Source organism: Eumetopias jubatus, unplaced genomic scaffold (assembly GCF_037043125.1).
Source record: "Eumetopias jubatus isolate StellerSeaLion01/CBP00866 unplaced genomic scaffold, mEumJub1_p1.0 scaffold_7, whole genome shotgun sequence".
NCBI lineage: Eukaryota > Metazoa > Chordata > Mammalia > Carnivora > Otariidae > Eumetopias > Eumetopias jubatus.
Window position 1 is genome coordinate 30,485,101 of NW_028274813.1, and position 17,802 is coordinate 30,502,902.

Consider the following 17,802-nt stretch of genomic DNA (forward strand, 5'->3'; position numbering starts at 1 on the left):
CCATATCTTTTCCAGTTCGCTGATCCTATGTACAATAAGAATCTGAACATTAGTTTTAGGGCATTTACTCAGAAGTCCTTTCTCAAAACCTACACTGGATGCTCTTCAGAACAGTACTCTTACCTTTCACAGACTCCAAATATGTGGGATGCCTAGGTATACAGTGTAACCATACTTTTATTCAAACCACAGAATGTGGGGCCTACAAGAACACAGATCTTCCAGTCCACACCCCTCATATAAAGGAGGAGCAGACTGAACTACAGTGTTAAGTACATGCCCAAGATCAGGCAGCTGGTGGGGGCAGGGCCGAAGGTGCTAGCCCTGATTATCTTTACAAGTTGCCTGTCTTCAGGTTGTCTAATGATCGACCTCAAACTAAAATTAAACAGAAAATACTCAGGGAAGCACTAACTCTTGCTAAACAAATCGTATTTATTCCTACCACCGAAGGGGAAAAGGTAACACAGTTTGGTAGAGGTTGGGCTAGATCTTTCAGCATTGACTTGTTTTGAAATGTCAGAAAACTTTCTCTTGGAAATCTACATTACCATGATAGGATTAAAGCAAAGAAGAAATATTAGGGTCCACTTATCTCATTCATCCTTTTTTTTTTTTAAAGATTTTATTTACTTGAGAGAGAGAGAGCACAGAGGGAGAGGGAGAAGCCGACCCCGGCTGAGCAGGGAGCCCAATGCTGGGCTCAGTTCCAGGACCCTGAGATCATGACCTGAGCCCAAGGCAGACGCTTAACCGACTGAGCCACCCAGGCGCGCCTATCTTATTCTTTCTTAATGTTTGAGAAATGCAGATAACAAAAGGATGTAGGAAAAGATTGGCCCTTGATCATGAACGTAGCATTGGCTTGTATGTATATTCTACTTTGGTTCTTAATTCGATTTCTAGAGGTCATCATGATCTGAGGTACAATTCACTCAAGCAAAAGAAACCCACAGTTGTAGAAAAACTGAGGCTGTTCAGAGAGCCCTAGCCCCCTTCACGGACAACTTTCAAACTGAGCTTTCCAGCCTCAGTTTGAAGCCCCAGTAAAGGTGGTCTCTCATTCTCTCTGAGTTCTGAAAAGTGACGGTATTGTAATCTCTTTTGACAGGAACCCAGGAACAAGGGAGCTGTGGGAAAAGGCGAGAACTGTAGTTTTAAGAGTGCTTCTAAAGAACATTCCGGTGGGCCTAAAGGCCTTATGGAGATGAAAGGTTTCGTAGGTGGGAGTGGGGCCGGGAGCGGAAGCTGATCCACCTGGTTGGACCGGGGCAGAGGCACATCCAAGAGTGGGGAGAATCCAACTGTAAGAGGGAGCTGGAGAAGAAAGGGATCTGGCGGGGGAGGTACAAGCCGGCTCGCTTTTCCTCTTCTCACTCTCAGAAGCTCACTTCAGGATCAAGAGCACAGGTGCTGGCCAACGGGCCCCCTGCCCTACCACAACAAACAAAGGGCGCGGCCTCCACCAGCCTTTTCAGTCGGAACTGAGACTCGGCCTTACCTTTGAAGATCCACCCATCCCTTCTGTTGCACCCAATGAGGCCGCAGACTCCTCCTGCCAGGAGGTGTTGAGCTCTCGCAGGAAATGGACAGGTACCACGGACCAATGGTTGGAGCTGCCGCGGGCCAATGGGAGAGAGAAATGGGTCGACCTGGGGTTGAGGAGAGCCCGCAAAAGGGGGCGGGCCCCGGGGGCAAGACACGTAGGCGCAGGGGGTGGAGAGGGGCGGGCCGGTGGCTGGCGGGGCAGCCCCAGCCGCGGCGCGAGGAACCTGCGGACGGTCGGCAGCGGCCAATGGGAGGGCGGGTTGGCGTGGGGAGGGTGGGCCCAGCGCCGGGCGGCCCCGCCCCTTCGGGTCCGCAGGGCTGGGGCGGAGCCAGGCCGGCGTCAGGTGGTCCCGGGAGTGCGGGCGGCGCTGGGGGCGGGGCGCGGGCGGAGAGGGGAGCGGCGGCCGGCGGGCGGCGGCGGGCACCGGCTGAGCTAGCAGGCACCCGCGGCGGAGGTGGCCAGGCCGCCCCCGGAGTGGGGGGGGGGGCGAGCACGAAGGCGGGGGCTCTGGCCCGCCGCGCCCCCCATGCCGCGGTGAGCACTCCCGCTCGGCGCACTTGTCGCGGCGCCGCGCCAGCCCCAGCTAGCCGGCTCTCCCCGCCCCGCCAGCCCGGGCCCTACCTGCGGCCGCCGTCGGGGGAGGGGGGTCCCCCCAGCTCTGCGGAGCCGCATGAACAATAGGCGGCGGCGGCTCCTGCGGGCGGCGGCAGCCCCGCACCCTATGGATCGGCCGCTCCATGGAGCCCTCCAGAGCGCTTCTCGGCTGCCTGACGAGCGCCGCCGCTGCCGCCCCGCCGGGGGAGGACGGAGCGGGGGCCGGGGCCGAGGAGGAGGAGGACGAGGAGGAGGAGGCGGCGGCGGCCCCGGGGGAGCTGGGTCCCGAGGCACCGCTGCCCTACTGGACGGCGGTGTTCGAGTACGAGGCGGCGGGCGAGGACGAGCTGACCCTGCGGCTGGGCGACGTGGTGGAGGTGCTGTCCAAGGATTCGCAGGTGTCCGGCGACGAGGGCTGGTGGACCGGGCAGCTGAACCAGCGGGTGGGCATCTTCCCCAGCAACTACGTGACCCCGCGCAGCGCCTTCTCCAGCCGCTGCCAGCACGGCGGCGAGGACCCCAGCTGCTACCCGCCCATCCAGTGTAAGGCGAAGGCTGGGCCGCGGAGCCGGGTGGGGAAGGGGGTGGGGGGCTGGAGGCCTACGGGTGGTCGCAGGGCGGGTGGGGAATGATTGACTTGGGAGTGGGTGCGCGCGCGCGCTCGGGCTGCAGGGGCTGCTCTGGTGGGTGCGATGGGTAGGATAGAGACGCCGCAGGCCTTGCTTGGAACCTCAGGCGCTTGGGCTCCTTAACCTTCATCTGACCACCTCAGCAGTGGCTTCCGCTTTCCACATCCTGAAGCCCCAGCATGAGAATCTCCCTGTTTCGCACTCCCCGCTTCCCCAAATCTGGAAGGATTGCAGGCCAGCTGGTAGTTTCTGTCATCATTTTAGTCCCCAAATCGGGGACCTTCCCGACCTCTTCGACCGCCTGTCCCCGCCCCTTCAGGGCATTTGCTTTGAAGCAGATGGGGGTGTCTCGCGCAGGGCTGGCTGGGCTGGCTCTTCTCATGTCCCGGAAGCCTGTGTGAACTCAAGGCTGAAGTGTCTTTGAAATGTCGTGTTGATTTCTTGGATCGCCGTCTTGTGTCAGAAGTTGTACCTTTAGAAGTCTCACTGAATGAGGTGCTGAGAAGGGTGCGAGTGTGTGAAGAAGCAGGTGATGATGGGTGGAGAAATGATTGGAGAGGGAAAAGTATGTCCTTCCCCCATGAGAGATCAGGAGCACAAGGTACAGTGGCTAAGTCCCAGTCCCTTGACACCCAGGCTGTTCAGATAATACATTTTCTCCTTTCTTCTCACCCTAGATCCTTGCCTATATTTGGTATTTGCCAGATCTCAAGGGGACCATGCCCCTGTCCCTCCCAGGGCCTTTCTTCCAGTGTCCTGGTTTTCACCAATTTCCCAGGAGCCCCCTGTTCCACACCCTGCAATGAAATTTCCTTTGTTTTTATCAAAGGAGTTAAATTGCCATTGGAATCCCTTAATCAGTTCTGCTAGGTGGTTTTAAGAAGATGTAAATACCTTCTTGTGCAGTTTACACTGTTTTATATTTGATGATTTCCATAATTTCTTCCCTGCTAAAAGGTATTGTTAATACATATTTCTTATTGTTTATTCCATATTTTGTATACTTTACAGTTTAGTTAGTTAAAAAAAATCATTGCCAGGGGCCAACTTTAGGCATTTAGTTTTTAAATTTCATTTGTAACATTTATCTTTCGGTCCCGTAACTTATTTTCATCTGAACAGTTGTGTTACTTTATTTAAGATGTTTTCTTTAAATACCATCACTTAAGGGCGCCTGGGTGGCTCAGATGGTTAAGCGTCTGCCTTTGGCTCAGGTAATGATCCCAGAGTCCTGGGATGGAGTCCCGCATCGGGCTCCCTGCTCCTTGGGAGCCTGCTTCTCCCTCTGCCTCTCTCTCTCTCTGTCTGTCTCTCATGAATAAATAAATAAAATCTTTAAAAAAAATAAAAAATAAATACCATCACTTAATATGAAAAGCATAATCTCTTTCCTTATTTTTCTATTCTTCTTTATTGGTGTTTTGACCATCAAATTGATGTTCAAATCCTTAGTTCCCTTTGTTTCTATCTCCCTCTCATTCAGTGTAAAACGTCCTGTTTCTACATTTTGATCTTTATAATGCCTGGAGGCAACAAATGATTTTAAATGGTTTCTGGGCGTTAAATCTTTTTGGCTGTAGTACTGGGAAGGTGGAGGTTAAGGGTCCTAATGTAGTATCTGAAATAGCGCCGAAGATGAACTTGGTCACATACTGGAAGAGATAACTGGAAGAATGGCCTGGCATATTAGACACGCTGCAGTTTTTTATACATAAGTCAAAGGTTTGAGGTTCTTTATGGGTGACGTTTTGTGATTTTTTTTTTTTTTTTTTTGTACAGCTAATGTCAAGAGTGGGAGAGCTGTGTGAGGCTCATGAGCAGGAACTCCGTTTCTCCCGTCTCTGTGCCCGAGCTGTCAGAGCAGTCAGGAGTGAATGTGACTTGGGCTGGAAAAACTCATCTGCCGAACACCAGCCGGGGCCACAGTGTGCTACGTTAGCAGCTCCTTCTCCCTTGGGTGCCCAGGACTTAAATCTTTATTGTGACAAAAGTTACCTTAGATAGACTAGCTTCCTGTATCTAGAACTCAGATGATAAGGAAGTAGGAAGTACTTTATGCTTATTAAAAGAATTGACTTGAAGAACATGACATTTGAAGGCCTTTGTAAGTTATTTAGTCTCATCAGCAGTTCCGAACTTGAATGGAATTAATTCTTGATAATTCAGAAAATTTAATTCCATTCAAAAACCAGTTAGAGTACCTAGCAAAAGATAGATACTGTATTAAATACCAGGAGATAGGGGTGCCTAGCTGGTTGAATTGGTGGAGCATGCGACTCTTGAGCTCAGGGTCGTGAGTTCGAGCTGGGCCTGGGGTGTAGAGATTACTTAAATAAATACAACTTTAAAAAAAATACCAGGAGATAAAGAAATGATAAGGAGGTGCTTATAAGTCACAAATGCTTTCATAAAGATGAACTTGGGAAATTGCTAACAGGTGCTCTGATGGGTGTCCTGCGTCCACCATTTTAGTTAGTGTCACTCAGAAAATAAAGTGATTGACAACCTTGTCTCCAAAGACTTGGAATGAAATTGAGCCACTGACAGCTTTTCCCTAGTTACCCTTTTGAACTTCTTTTCTGGGGTATGAATTGTGACATTAGATTATGAATAGCAGACAGTTAAGTAAGAATGTTCAGTTTTAGTTTTAAATATTGCTTTTTAAATTGAAAATTTTGTTTCAAACTGTACTCAAAACAAATCTTGTGACAAATAAAAAATATAATAGATATTTAGAAATCATCTAATATTTATATAGTGCCTTTATCCCCTCCAATGTAGATATGAAAGTTTAGCTCTCCATGGAGCTGACAAATATAAATAACCTAGGAGCTCACTCATCTTTTTTTTTTTTTTAGTGAAAGAGGAAAAACGTACAGTTCCAAATTCATCATCTTGGGACATAGTCCTAGGTATTAAGAAAAAAAGTTTTTCTTACAGGAGAATTGTGTCTGTTTTCAAGCAGGGCATTAATTAAGATTTTTATTAATTTACATTCTTTTCCTTGCATCCACTAGAAATACAAGGATATGTTTTCAGGTGTACTTGGGATTTTTAAATGAGTGAGGTATGTACCATTCACTTGTCCAAAACCCGCCAGAATGTGCCTATACATTTAGTTTTCAAGAATACAGTTGAGAGAGGATAACATCCTTACTGCAAAAATGAAAGAGAGAAGGTTTTGTTCCTGATATTCTTGGAAATATCCATCCACAGAAACTGAAAAATGTGCTGAATGTGACTTGACCTGATTCTTACTTAAAACCAGGTCTTGACTGAAGTGGGAAAGGAGAGCCCCACGTTCTCTCAGCTGCAGCTGAAGGTCTAGTTCCTACCCAAAGGGATGTCTTCACAGGGAAAGGAAAAGAAAGTACCCTCCCCCCAGGCCCGGCTCTTCTGTCTTCTCTCTGCTTGCAAGCTGTGTTCTATACTTTTCTTGAAGGCTGGTCATAATATTTCCTTAACTAGTTAGCAAGAACCTGAGTGTTTCTGTTCTACCCAGAGAGAGATTATTGCTCTCCCTTCCCCACAGAGATTTTCTGTCTTTGGAAATGCCATCTGAGGAGCTGTCCCTTCAGCACCCAGGTTCAGCATCACTTCTTTTAAATCCTTATGCATTTAAATAAATACTTAACACATCCTGTATGTTCACAACTATGCTTCAGACCAGAGGAAAGAAGGAACGGTGTAAGAGAAAATACAACAGTTAATTCCCTTAAGGAAAATTCAGATAGTCAGTTGAGGAAATAAAATGTGTGAATGCAGACTTGTTAAAGAGACAGGTATCTTTTCATCAGTGTAAAAGCTGTTAGAAAAAGTGAATGTTCCTTCCCTCCATGACCAAGGAGACTCCTAACATAATTTACATATTTCTCCAAGAGGGTTTCTTATCACTCCTTAATATACGCATTGTTTTTCTCATTGATGTAGATGAGATAAGACAAGAGTTAGTAATCAGGATTCATTTTAGGACCCAGAAACACTTAAGCTATTTTAAGCAGAAAGTGATTTAACACAGCAAAGTGGATGCTTACAGAATTGTTGCCCCCTAGAAGGGGTTCTTAGCTGGACCTATAGGAACAACTCCCACAGCATTGCAGACCTGGCTCACCCAGCAAGCTACCACTTCTCTAATTGCGAACATACAGAATCAGGAGTTGACACTGAAGCTGTCCATTTCAAGAACACCCTGTTGTAGTTGCTGTCCAGAGATTAGGCAACCACTTGGCCTTGCAGCATTCCTTTCTACATCTTCCCAGAGCTAATGATTAGACACCGACATGCAGAAAAATCCCACTTCTCCATAGCCATGCTTGTCAGGAGAAGCGGCAAGAAGATGGTGTCCATCTCACTTCTGACTTCCCTATCTTGTGCATCTAATTGGCAGAAGCAGACCTGTAGTGGTAAGGGAGTCTGGGAAATGTAGTTCTTAGCTTTCTGGCCTCTGTACTGCAAGATATGCTAGAGGATTTTAGAGCGGATGTTGATCATTATTCTGCAGGACCAGCCGTAACATTTATTCTTTAAGAGGAGTGCCAGATGAGGTGAGAGCTTGTACAATTGGAACTTTGGGGGGTTGAGATGGGCTATACTTGTTGTATATCTTTCTGTATTCTTTTGTGCAGACTGCCAGTTGCATTGTAAAATACAAATGAATATTAGCCCTAGATAAGATAGGAATACTCTAATTAAGCAAGAATATAGAGTTTTTTTTTGTTTTGTTTTGTTTTAAAGATTTTATTTATTTATTTGAGAGAGAGAGAATGAGAGATAGAGAGCACAAGAGGGAAGAGGGCCAGAGGGAGAAGCAGACTCCCCGCTGAGCAGGGAGCCCGGTGTGGGACTCGATCCCGGGACTCCAGGCCCGATGTGGGACTCGATCCCGGGACTCCAGGATCATGACCCGAGCCGAAGGCAGTCGCTTAACCAACTGAGCCACCCAGGCGCCCCAAGAATATAGAGTTTTGAGCACCATGAGCATGTGAGTGGAGGTTGTAGTCATCCTGGAGCTGGCTGAGGAAGGAAGAGAAGAGCCAGCAGTGGCCAGTTCCTCTTGGTCTTGCCAAAAGTTCAGAAATATATCTTTGTTTTCTTAGTTTTTTGTTTGTTTTTTAGCAAATTGGCTATATTCTCTCTGTTTCAGGAGGTCCAGTGCATTTTTAAAAAATTTTTCAGATCTGAGTTTGGTTCATTTCCTACTGAGATAGCTTGTCCCCCCATTTTACTTGACTTCTGCTTACCTGCTGAATGTTCAGCAGGGTGAGTACAGTGGTGAATAAAGCAGACAGACTCTGCCCTTGTGAATCTCGCAATCTCGCAGGACAGCAGGCACTGAACAAGTAATTAAACCTTGTTAGGTCTTGCCAAAGAGAGACTGTTAATGGACGTGTTTGATGGGGGCCTGACCTCATTTAGGCGGGGGTTAGGAAAAGTTCCTCTAGGAGATTTTGTTTAAGCTGAGACCTGACGGTTGAGTATGAGTCAGCCAGATAAAGACAAAGAGACTGAGAAGACAGAGCACAGGGTTTTCATGAGAGAAACGTAAAATAGCACTTTACTCCTATAGCAACACCTTATCTAGCCCGAGATTTGTAATCACTGGCAGCTATTATGATCTATCCAAGGAAGCCTTTCCAAACAACGCTGAAGATATAATCAGGTACCCTAGGTTCATACTCTGCATTGGAAAGGAGATGAGTGGTTGGGCGTGGTACTTGGGGACATCGGGGATAGAGCTGTGGAGCAGGTGACTTCTGGAGTGAGATGTCCCCTGGGAGGCTCCTCTCCTGCACATCTTAGTCACCAGGTCATGGTAGAACCATGTTTTGCAAATATCTTCCCAGTTTACTCCACACGCTTCGTCTTACCTGCTGCTGATGTTCAGACCCTGTGCTTGTGTGCCTGGGCTACTTCAACGGCCTCCCTAATGGTTCCTTTTGCAGTAGGCTCCCTATCCTCCAGGTTATATTCCCCATGGCTGCCAGAATTGATGTCCTTTCTAAATCGCCGTCTAATAACTCTCCCCTACTTAAAAATACATGAGTCCTATCATTCACAGCATGAAGTTCAAGCCTCTCAAAATGACTTCAAAACCATTTCACAACCTAGCTGACCCCAGCAAGACCTTGAGCCTCACCTCCTATCCTAATGCGTATAATCCAGCCACACTGGACTCCTTGAAGTTCTTAATGTGCTGTATATTCTCATACCTCATGTTCTTGCTCAGGACCTTCCCTTTGCTTGGATTGTCCTTCTCTGTCCTGATCTTTGCTGCCTGATGAGATCCCTCCCACTCATTCTTTTTTTTTTTTTTTTTTTTTAGATTTTATTTTTAAGTAATCTCTACACCCAACATGGAGCTGAAACTCACAACCCCAAATTCCAAAGTTGCACACTCTACCGACTGAGCCAGCCAGGCACTCTCCCTCCCACTTATTCTTTAGGGTGCGTTCCCAGTGTTGCCTTCCCTGAGAATCTCTTCCTACTCACCCTTTTATATTCTGTCCAGTGGGAGTTGGTGGTTTTCCTAATCTGATCATACAGCTATGAAGGCTCTTTTAACACTGTGGTTTGGTTGTTGTGTGTCTGGATTATATGCTTCTTACCATCTAGTACACAGTAAAATGAATAAGTCTTCTAAAAATGATCTCCCTCTATGTTCCCTTTTGTTAAAATGGTTTGTCATGGTACGACATTCTGCATGATGCTCCAAGTAGAAATTATTACATGAATATTTATTGAATGCTCCTTATGTGCTAGTCATTAAGAATAATGCAACAGAAAATAGCTTAGCCACATTTCTTGCCTTGATGGAGCTTACCTTATAGTGGGTGAACAGATAACTTGCTATGTTTACCCATTGGTAAATGGGTGATTCAGTGGTATTTTCAGAATGTTTTTGACTTCTTTTTTTCTTCTCTTTCTCAGTGTTAGAGATTGATTTTGCGGAGCTAACCCTGGAAGAGATTATTGGCATCGGGGGCTTTGGGAAGGTCTATCGTGCTTTCTGGATAGGGGATGAGGTTGCCGTGAAAGCAGCTCGCCATGACCCCGATGAGGACATCAGCCAGACTATAGAGAATGTTCGCCAGGAGGCCAAGCTCTTCGCCATGCTGAAGCACCCCAACATCATTGCCCTTAGGGGGGTGTGTCTGAAGGAACCCAACCTCTGCTTGGTCATGGAGTTTGCACGTGGAGGGCCTTTGAATAGAGTGTTATCTGGGAAAAGGATTCCCCCAGACATCCTTGTGAACTGGGCTGTGCAGATTGCCAGAGGGATGAACTACTTACATGATGAGGCAATTGTCCCCATCATCCACCGCGACCTTAAGTCCAGTAACAGTGAGTATGAAGAGATGGGGCTGGAGGGCTCAAGAGCACTTTTATACTCAGTCTATGGCTCTGGTGGGAGTGGATTCCTAAAGGAATCTCAGTGGGCAGTGAAACTTCTTGGTTAAAACCATTCCATCCTTGAGATGTAGGGATGGAATGAGTGCAAGGAGAAATTGGTTTAGAAAGAGAAAAATGAGGCAGCCGAGGGGTTTGGAATAATTCTGAGCTCATATGAGCAGGCAAGGTTGGCAGTGTATAATTCTGCTATGCTGTGCAATACATATCCACATATATATATAGGTAGATTTTTCCACTTTAGGGAAGTGTGTCTGTAATCACAAAAGGGGTTTCCCTCTTTGGTGGAACAGCAGGTAATTATAATTCCTCTTTGCGTTCTACCTGACCACCCCAACTTGAGCTACCCCCCCAGAGAAGGGGCTACAGGAAAGAAGAGGCATGTTGTTTGAGCTGTGGAGCCAACTCGGGTGACAGTGTCCACTGGGAGAGTGTGACCTGCTGGTGGTAGTATAGACTCCTGATAGCCTGCGGGTCTTATTAATGAATTGTTGTAACTACCTAGTGTTTAATAGCAGGGAACTGAGAAGTAACTGTTTATGAAACATCCAGGATCCATAAACTGGATTGTAAAGCAAGTGTTAGACATAATTATATGGTGAGTTGGTGGAAACCAGTCTCTTTCCTTGGAGGAATCTGCAGGCGCTGGGACTATGCTGCTTTTGTGCGGTAATTTGTGCTCTCTCTTGCCTGCACTGTGTGGTAGAGAGGATAGAATTTGTTAAGTAGGATATGCTTAAGATGACTTTGAGCATCCTGTCTGGAGAGGGGGCATTAGGGTTTTGGAGGGGGTGGTGTGGGTCCCAGGAACTTTGCTCTCTGTCTCCTTCGGCACTGAGCCCGGAACTCCTTTGGACTTTGTTTTGTTCTGAGCTGTTCCAGATGTGGTTTATTTTTCTGTCAATACTATGAATGTTTACTTTTTAAAAATACGGATTTTTTTTTGTGTGTGTGTTTTTGTTGTTGGACAATTATAATTATTTTTATTTTATAATTCCTTATGATTTTATTTTTTTAAATTGCTAACATATAATGTATTATTTGTTTCAGGGGAAAAATACATTTTAAAATTATTTAAGTAGATGTTTTTGTTGTACAAAAATTAGGCAATGTAGATAACAAAGAGAAAGATAACCAATAATGTTTTCCTTCAGGGAGTATAACTGTTACATTTGGCATATCCTCCCAGACATTTTTAAAGTAACTATTTTATATATATGTAAATATATATATACATATGTTTGTACGTACAGACACACCCATAGACAAATAGACTTTCCAGTTTACTTTAAAATAGCCTTTCTTACTCTTATCTCTTCTACCTGAGCCCTTTTCTCTCTTAATAATAGAAACATTCATCCTTAAAAAAAAGAAAGATTAAAAAAAAAAATTCATCCTTGTAAAAGCATGGAACATTATATATAATGCATGTGAAGGATTAAGATTCCATAAAATAAGATTATTCTCATCCCTCCTCCCAAATTCTGTTCTTTAAATGTCTTAAATTAAAACTTTTGGTGATCCCTTTCACATTTCTGCCTAGACATTGCTTTGGTTGATGGGGTAAGAATAAGCAGATGCGTTGGTAGAAAATGTGATGTAGAAGCTGACTGTTCTTTATTTTTTCTTAAATCCTTATGCTGGAAGAAGTAGGCAAAGTGCTCTAATCGTACGTACTGAGCCCTTTGAAAAACTTGGGCTAGGATGACGGAATTGTAAAAGTCAATCATTTCCTCCAGGAAGTTTCAAATTTGGCTGTAATTTCAAGCTGTAAACACCAGGTTTTACCTTCCATGAGATTTGCGTTTGGAAGTCTAGGCTCTTTTGAAAGAAAAGTTACCTTGCTAAGGTTCTGCTGTTTGTAGGAGATGGCAAGAGACCTCAATGTCATTCTGTCACTGGGGAGACAAAACCCTATTCTTTCTTTGTCTTTAGTGGGCTTTCAGACTGCCAAGATGGAGCCCTCAGGAGCACTGTGCTGTGGCGGGAGTTGGACTTACACGTGGTACAGTCTGACCCTTGACCTCAAGGGGGTTGCGGATGCCCAGAAATGTGTGGAATCCATTGGGCTGCATGGTTGGTGCTGATATTGATGCCTGCTGTAAACCTCACAGGGAAGTTGGGATAGCTCCTTGACATTTGTCTGTGGTGGCTGTTTGCCTGGGATTGTGTAAATCCAGTATGAGTCTTTTTCTCCCCCCCCCCCCCCCCCCCCCGCCTGAGCAAAAGTTTTTATTTAAATGGTAATTTATCTGACCATTAGTTACATTAACTCATGAGGTGAGTGTTGTTTTTTTTTTAATTTTATTTTATTATGTTACGTTAGTCACCATACATTACATCATTAGTTTTTGATGTAGTGATCCACAATTCATTGTTTTTGTGTAACACCCAGTGCTCCGTGCAGTAAAGATTTCATTTATTTATTTGAGAGAGAGAGCACGAGCAGGGGGAGCGGCAGGCAGAGGGAGAAGCAGGCTCCGCACTGAGCAAGGAGCCGGATGCAGGACTTGATCCCAGGACCCTGGGATCATGACCCGAGCCGAAGGCAGCCGCTTAACCTATTGAGCCACCCAGGCGCCCCTCTCTTGGTTTTTATTAAGGATTCTAGAGAGTTGGATTTTGGCCGCTGTCATGTGAGGGCAGAATTCCAGGAATCCTATGTGTTAGTTGACTTAAATCCGCTAGGGAAAAGACTATGTACATATGGGGGTTGTCTTTGTGGACAAAAGAAAGTAGTTGGTGATAAACATCTGTTATAAAAGGCTCAGTGGAAAGGTGATTAATTAAAATGCTTTACTATCCTGGTCACCTACTTTAAAAGTCACGTGCTGTTAACTGGCAATGGAAGGTGCATAGCACCCTATGATATATAATCCTCAGTAAGTTTAGGTTTGACAGCACATAACCTAAAAACCAAAATAGCAGTGGCTAAAACAAGGTGTACGTTCATTCGTCTTTGAAAAGAAGTCTGCAGAGTTTAGGACATCCCAATGTCATCAGGGATCCAGGCTCATTTTTCACTCCATCCCAATACATGGCTTGCATTCTCAGGAGTGCCTTATGGTCTGAGATGGCTGCTGAAATGCCAGTTATTCCAGCCAAGTATCAGGCCTGAAGGAGGAAGAAAAGCAGAAGCACAGAAAAAGGTGCTCCTGGAGTTAAGTTGGCTTCCATGATCCTCCCAGAAGTCCAGCAAAAACACATCTGCTTGCATTAATTGGCCAGAATGTAACCATATAGCCATGGCTGGCGCAGGGGAGGCTGGGAGATGCAGGCCTTCAATCTGGGTGGCAGTGAGCCCAGCTAATAATCAGGGGCTATTCCCAAGGAAGAGGGAGAGCAGGGCTGGTGGGGGAAGCAGCTGGTAGTCTTCCCATGGAATCTTAATGTGGGACATGCATTGGGAAGAAATGTTTATTTCAGATGTTTGGCATCATACAACCAAACAAGGTTAGCCAGGCCTGGGGATGTGTGGCTCAGACCCCTGATTTAACCAATGGCTTATACTCCTTTACCACATTGCATCATTAACTCAACATCACTTCTTAAAACTACTTGCAAAAAGCCCTGGCTCTGATAATGGATTTGTCTCTGCTCCGTCAATTGGGAAGAACCAGGTACTTGATTGTTAGCAGAGGTGTCAACGAAAGATGGTCTTTTAGTGGAAAGATTGTCCTTTTGGGGGTTAGGTAGATGGATTTCAGGATTTTGGCTTGAAGGCATTGGGCAGAATAACAGTTCAATACCGGTCGTTAAAACTTAAATTAGTGTAAAAACAAGGTCATATGAGAAAGCTTTGGAAAATGAAAAGCCTTGCCCAAAGTGAAGGTGGTGTTATTACTTTTATTATTAAATAATTTCTTCCCTTCTCTTAGAAAACACAGAAAAACAGAAAGGTAAAAGCAGTGTGTTTCTCCAGTTTTTGCATTTATGGATATTTGTGTTTACCCAGAATCGTGCACGGGAAATCCTAATAACCATGTTGCTGTAGCATGCTTTCGTGCCTCCCGACTTGTCTGTGTATTGTGACTTGTAATGTAAATAAATAGTCTTCCACCACAAGATATTTAAAGGTTGCACAGGATTCCACTACTTAGATATACTCCAAACCAAACCCCTAAACTAAACCAAACCCTTATGTAACAATAATAATAATAGTAATAGCAGTAATAATAATAATAATACAACTGATGCTTATGGAGTGTTCTCTTTAAGGTTAGGCATGAAACATTTCATGTCAATTTGCTTTTCATTCTCACAGCAGCCCTGCAGACTAAAGACTATGAACGTGTTTATTTTACAGAGGAGGAAACTGAGGCTCGGAAGGGGTCAGCCATTTGGCTAGGGTCTTGGTGCCGCCAGGCCTAAGGCGGACTTTGCGGCCAAGTCTGGCCCCTTCGCCTGTGTCCCCAGTCACCACATGGTTGCCAGCACACTGCTGTTGGGGGGCTGGGGCGCTTCACCTTCACAGAGCCAGGGCCCTGTGGTGCTTTGGTTTTATAGGATTAGGAATAGTATTACCCTAGTCACAGAGCACAGCATCCCCATTTCCTTAAGGTCTGATTGACTCACTCTTAGTTTCATAGCAGAAAAGCAGAGGAGGTGAGTGGTGAGCTGCATGTGGTTGGGACTCGCCACACCTGCCTTCTTTGTCTTGGGGGTCAGTTGAAACTTCCCATGAGGTCTCTGCTGCCTTATCTCCCTGTTCCTCTCAAAGCACTTGCCCCGTAAGCCAGGCTGGTTTCCTCTTTCCTCCGGAGTATGCTCCATGCCTCCCAGCCATGAGGAGCTCGGCACCCTCACCCTCGCTATGGGAGTAACCCGGCTTTCAGGGATGCTTTTGCTTCGTCTCCCTGCCCATTTTCCTGTGCTCGGCACAAACCCCCCCCCCCCCCCCCCGCCACAGCCTGTCACTGTGGTCGGTGCTAAGTAGTCATCGGGTGCTAGGCACACAGTGCCTGAGAGCGTGTAGGAGAACATGCGGGTGACAAGGGACTAGAGCCGCTGGGCCAGTGGTTGCGGGCTCACATGCCTTGCAGTCAGGGTCGGTCCATTCGTGAAGCGGTTGGCGTGAAGCTTGGGAGGAATGCCGGTAAAGCGAGTGTGTGCGCCGTGCAGCGCGGGCCACTGAGGATCGAACACAGTTCAGCCGGACTGCCGCCGCCTGCTAGCCTCATGCCCTGGCTCCTCTTGTTGATTCCATGATTTCAGGAGCACCCTCAGGCCTCCAAGTAGATTTTGTGTTTTTAGTGTCCAGGGACATGCATGAATGCATAAATGAATGAATAAAGTATCCCTTGAACTGGTCTGCTTACGGGATCTCAAAGTGGGAAACCAGCCCCCCTCTTGGAGGAGGTCCCGGAGGATACGGGTCGTCTGTTTCATCCCCTGTATAAGCTCCAGGCCCTTGCCCCAGTCCTAATGTCCGAGTCCACCAACGTTTCGGGTGCCGAGGGTGGTATTTTCACAGTATATTTGTTACCAACCTCCAGTGCCTCTGCCCTCTTTTTTCTCTGCACCCTTCCCAGATGCCGGCCGCAAATAACTCACTGGCAGTGGGCTGCCAGGTGCTGCGGGAGCAGGCCACCCCCTGCCGCCTGCACCCACCGCCAGTCCACTCCGTCCCACTGCAGCGCCCCTTGTGTCCCTCCTTGTCAATTCCCCGTCGTGCCCCTCACAGTCTCCCTTCTAGTTTTGTGGACTTGTTTGATTGGCTGCTCCTCTTGGCAACCAGAGGCTGAGTAGCGCCCCTCCCTCCAGTTTCTGTGCTCACCGGTGTTTGTGCTCTTCTCAGCCTTCTCTCAAGAGTTCACAAAATAAAGAAGCAGAAGCCTTGCTTTCTTGGAAGTGGAAGGAGGACAAAGCTCCCATCTTGCCCTTGACCTCAGGCTTGCTGTAATATTCCAAGCCCTGGATTATACCCGGACTGGACACTGGCCACGGACCCTGACTGGGTTTCCTGGGGAGGATTTCTTTGGGCTGAAAGTGTGCTGTGGAACTTTGTGACCCACTGGATTCCACTCGCCGGTGTCCTTCCTGTACACTGAGGTTGAGCACATTCCTATGTGCAGGAATGAATGAATGAATGAATGAATGAATGGAAGAAGCACGTAGGGCACAGGGATCCTGGCCAAGAGCAATGTAGCAGGAAGGACTTGCCTAGAAAAGGATGAGGAGTAGCCCTAAAAGAAGTTTTTCCTATAGGAGAATAAAAGAAACTATAAAGCATTCCCAGGATGGATCTGGGAGGCAGCAAAGTGTTGGCTATTGAACCCAATTCCTAGTCCTTTGTAAGAGGTGTGTAAGTGACTTTTTATGTCTCATGAAGGCATCCCCAAATGAGATAATTCCAATAGTACCTGGCTTAGGTACTGCTGGATCTCTCTCCCCATTTTCCTTCCCATTTCTGGTCTTTGTGGTTCTTTGTTTGCTACAAGTGCCTTCTTTTGGAGTTGGTGGGTGATGGACATGTCTTGAGGATTTTTCCTGGCAAAAGCATACCAGCGCTCAATGAATTGGACATTTTTGTTGTAGAAGGCAATCTAAGGTTAGCCAGCAGCCACCAGGCATGTACCAGAGGATTCTATTCATTGATGGGTAGCGTTTTGCATGAACACAGAGGCATGTGCTGCAAGTCCAAATAAAGGCATAAGTAAATAAAACTGAAATGAAGCAAACGATTGAACCTGGTGAGGCCTGACCTAGAGGTCGAGTTGCAGCTCCCATTTCTTTAATGTTGCCTGGGAACCATGCTTTTCCCTTCCCCCTTGGGCATGGCCATCTCTTGCACAAAGACAGTTCTCCTTTGTGTGTTAATTTGAGTGCTTGGTGTTGAGAATATAATAGTAAGCAATACCAGACACCTGCCCTGCCCTTAAGGAGCTCCCGGTGGGGTCACAGGGAGTGACCTAAGTCAGGACTATGGTGCATGCTGTGGAGGGAAGGTGTTGGTGCCTCAGCATTTCCTGAGGGAGTGAAGGAGTTAATGAGACAAAGCAGTGAGGGTAGGTAGGGCCAGGACGGTCCAGGCAGGGAGACCAGCAGACTCAAATGCCCAGTGAGAGCATGGCCCCCCAGGAGGCAGGTGATGCCCTTGACGTTCCCAGGGTCTTTTCCTGTGCTTGCCGGGGCTAAGGGGCCACTGAGAAGGATCAGGAGGGAAATTGTTCTCTTTGTGGCAGATTTGCCATCCTTACCCCAAGCTTACTCTGGAGTGCCTTCCTTCATCGATGGTGGCTTTGGGGGCTTCTCTGTAGCATACTTAGTGGTGTAGGAGGTGGCTTGGGGCCCTGGGCAACAGGCACCTATAAAGCCTGTGTTTCAGTTAGAGCAGAAGATGGAGGATCTTTGTGTAGGTATTCTGGACCCTGAGCCGTTCTTGGGGAAAACAGGCTCAGTGAGTGGGCAGGTTCAGGGCAAGAAGGGCTTTTTTTTTTTTTTTTTTTAAGATTTTGTTTATTTATTTGACAGAGAGACAGTGTGAGAGGGAACACAAGCAGGGGGAGTGGGAGAGGGAGAAGCAGGCTTCCCGCGGAGCAGGGAGCCCGATGCGGGGCTCCATCCCAGGACCCTGGAATCATGACCTGAGCCGAAGGCAGTCGCTTAACTGACTGAGCCGCC

The 17,802-nt window shown here is 46.8% G+C and overlaps 1 protein-coding gene across 1 annotated transcript in view; it reads left to right on the forward strand.

The window, feature by feature from the left end:
• The first annotated feature begins 2,181 nt into the window (after positions 1-2,181).
• MAP3K9 (mitogen-activated protein kinase kinase kinase 9) overlaps positions 2,182-17,802 on the forward strand; it is a 78,016-nt gene continuing 62,395 nt past the window's right edge. The window contains exons 1-2 of the mRNA XM_028100867.2: positions 2,182-2,686; positions 9,700-10,113. Coding sequence (XP_027956668.1) covers positions 2,287-2,686; positions 9,700-10,113 — 814 coding nt within the window. The 5' untranslated portion in view covers positions 2,182-2,286. The remainder of the gene's footprint in view (positions 2,687-9,699; positions 10,114-17,802) is intronic.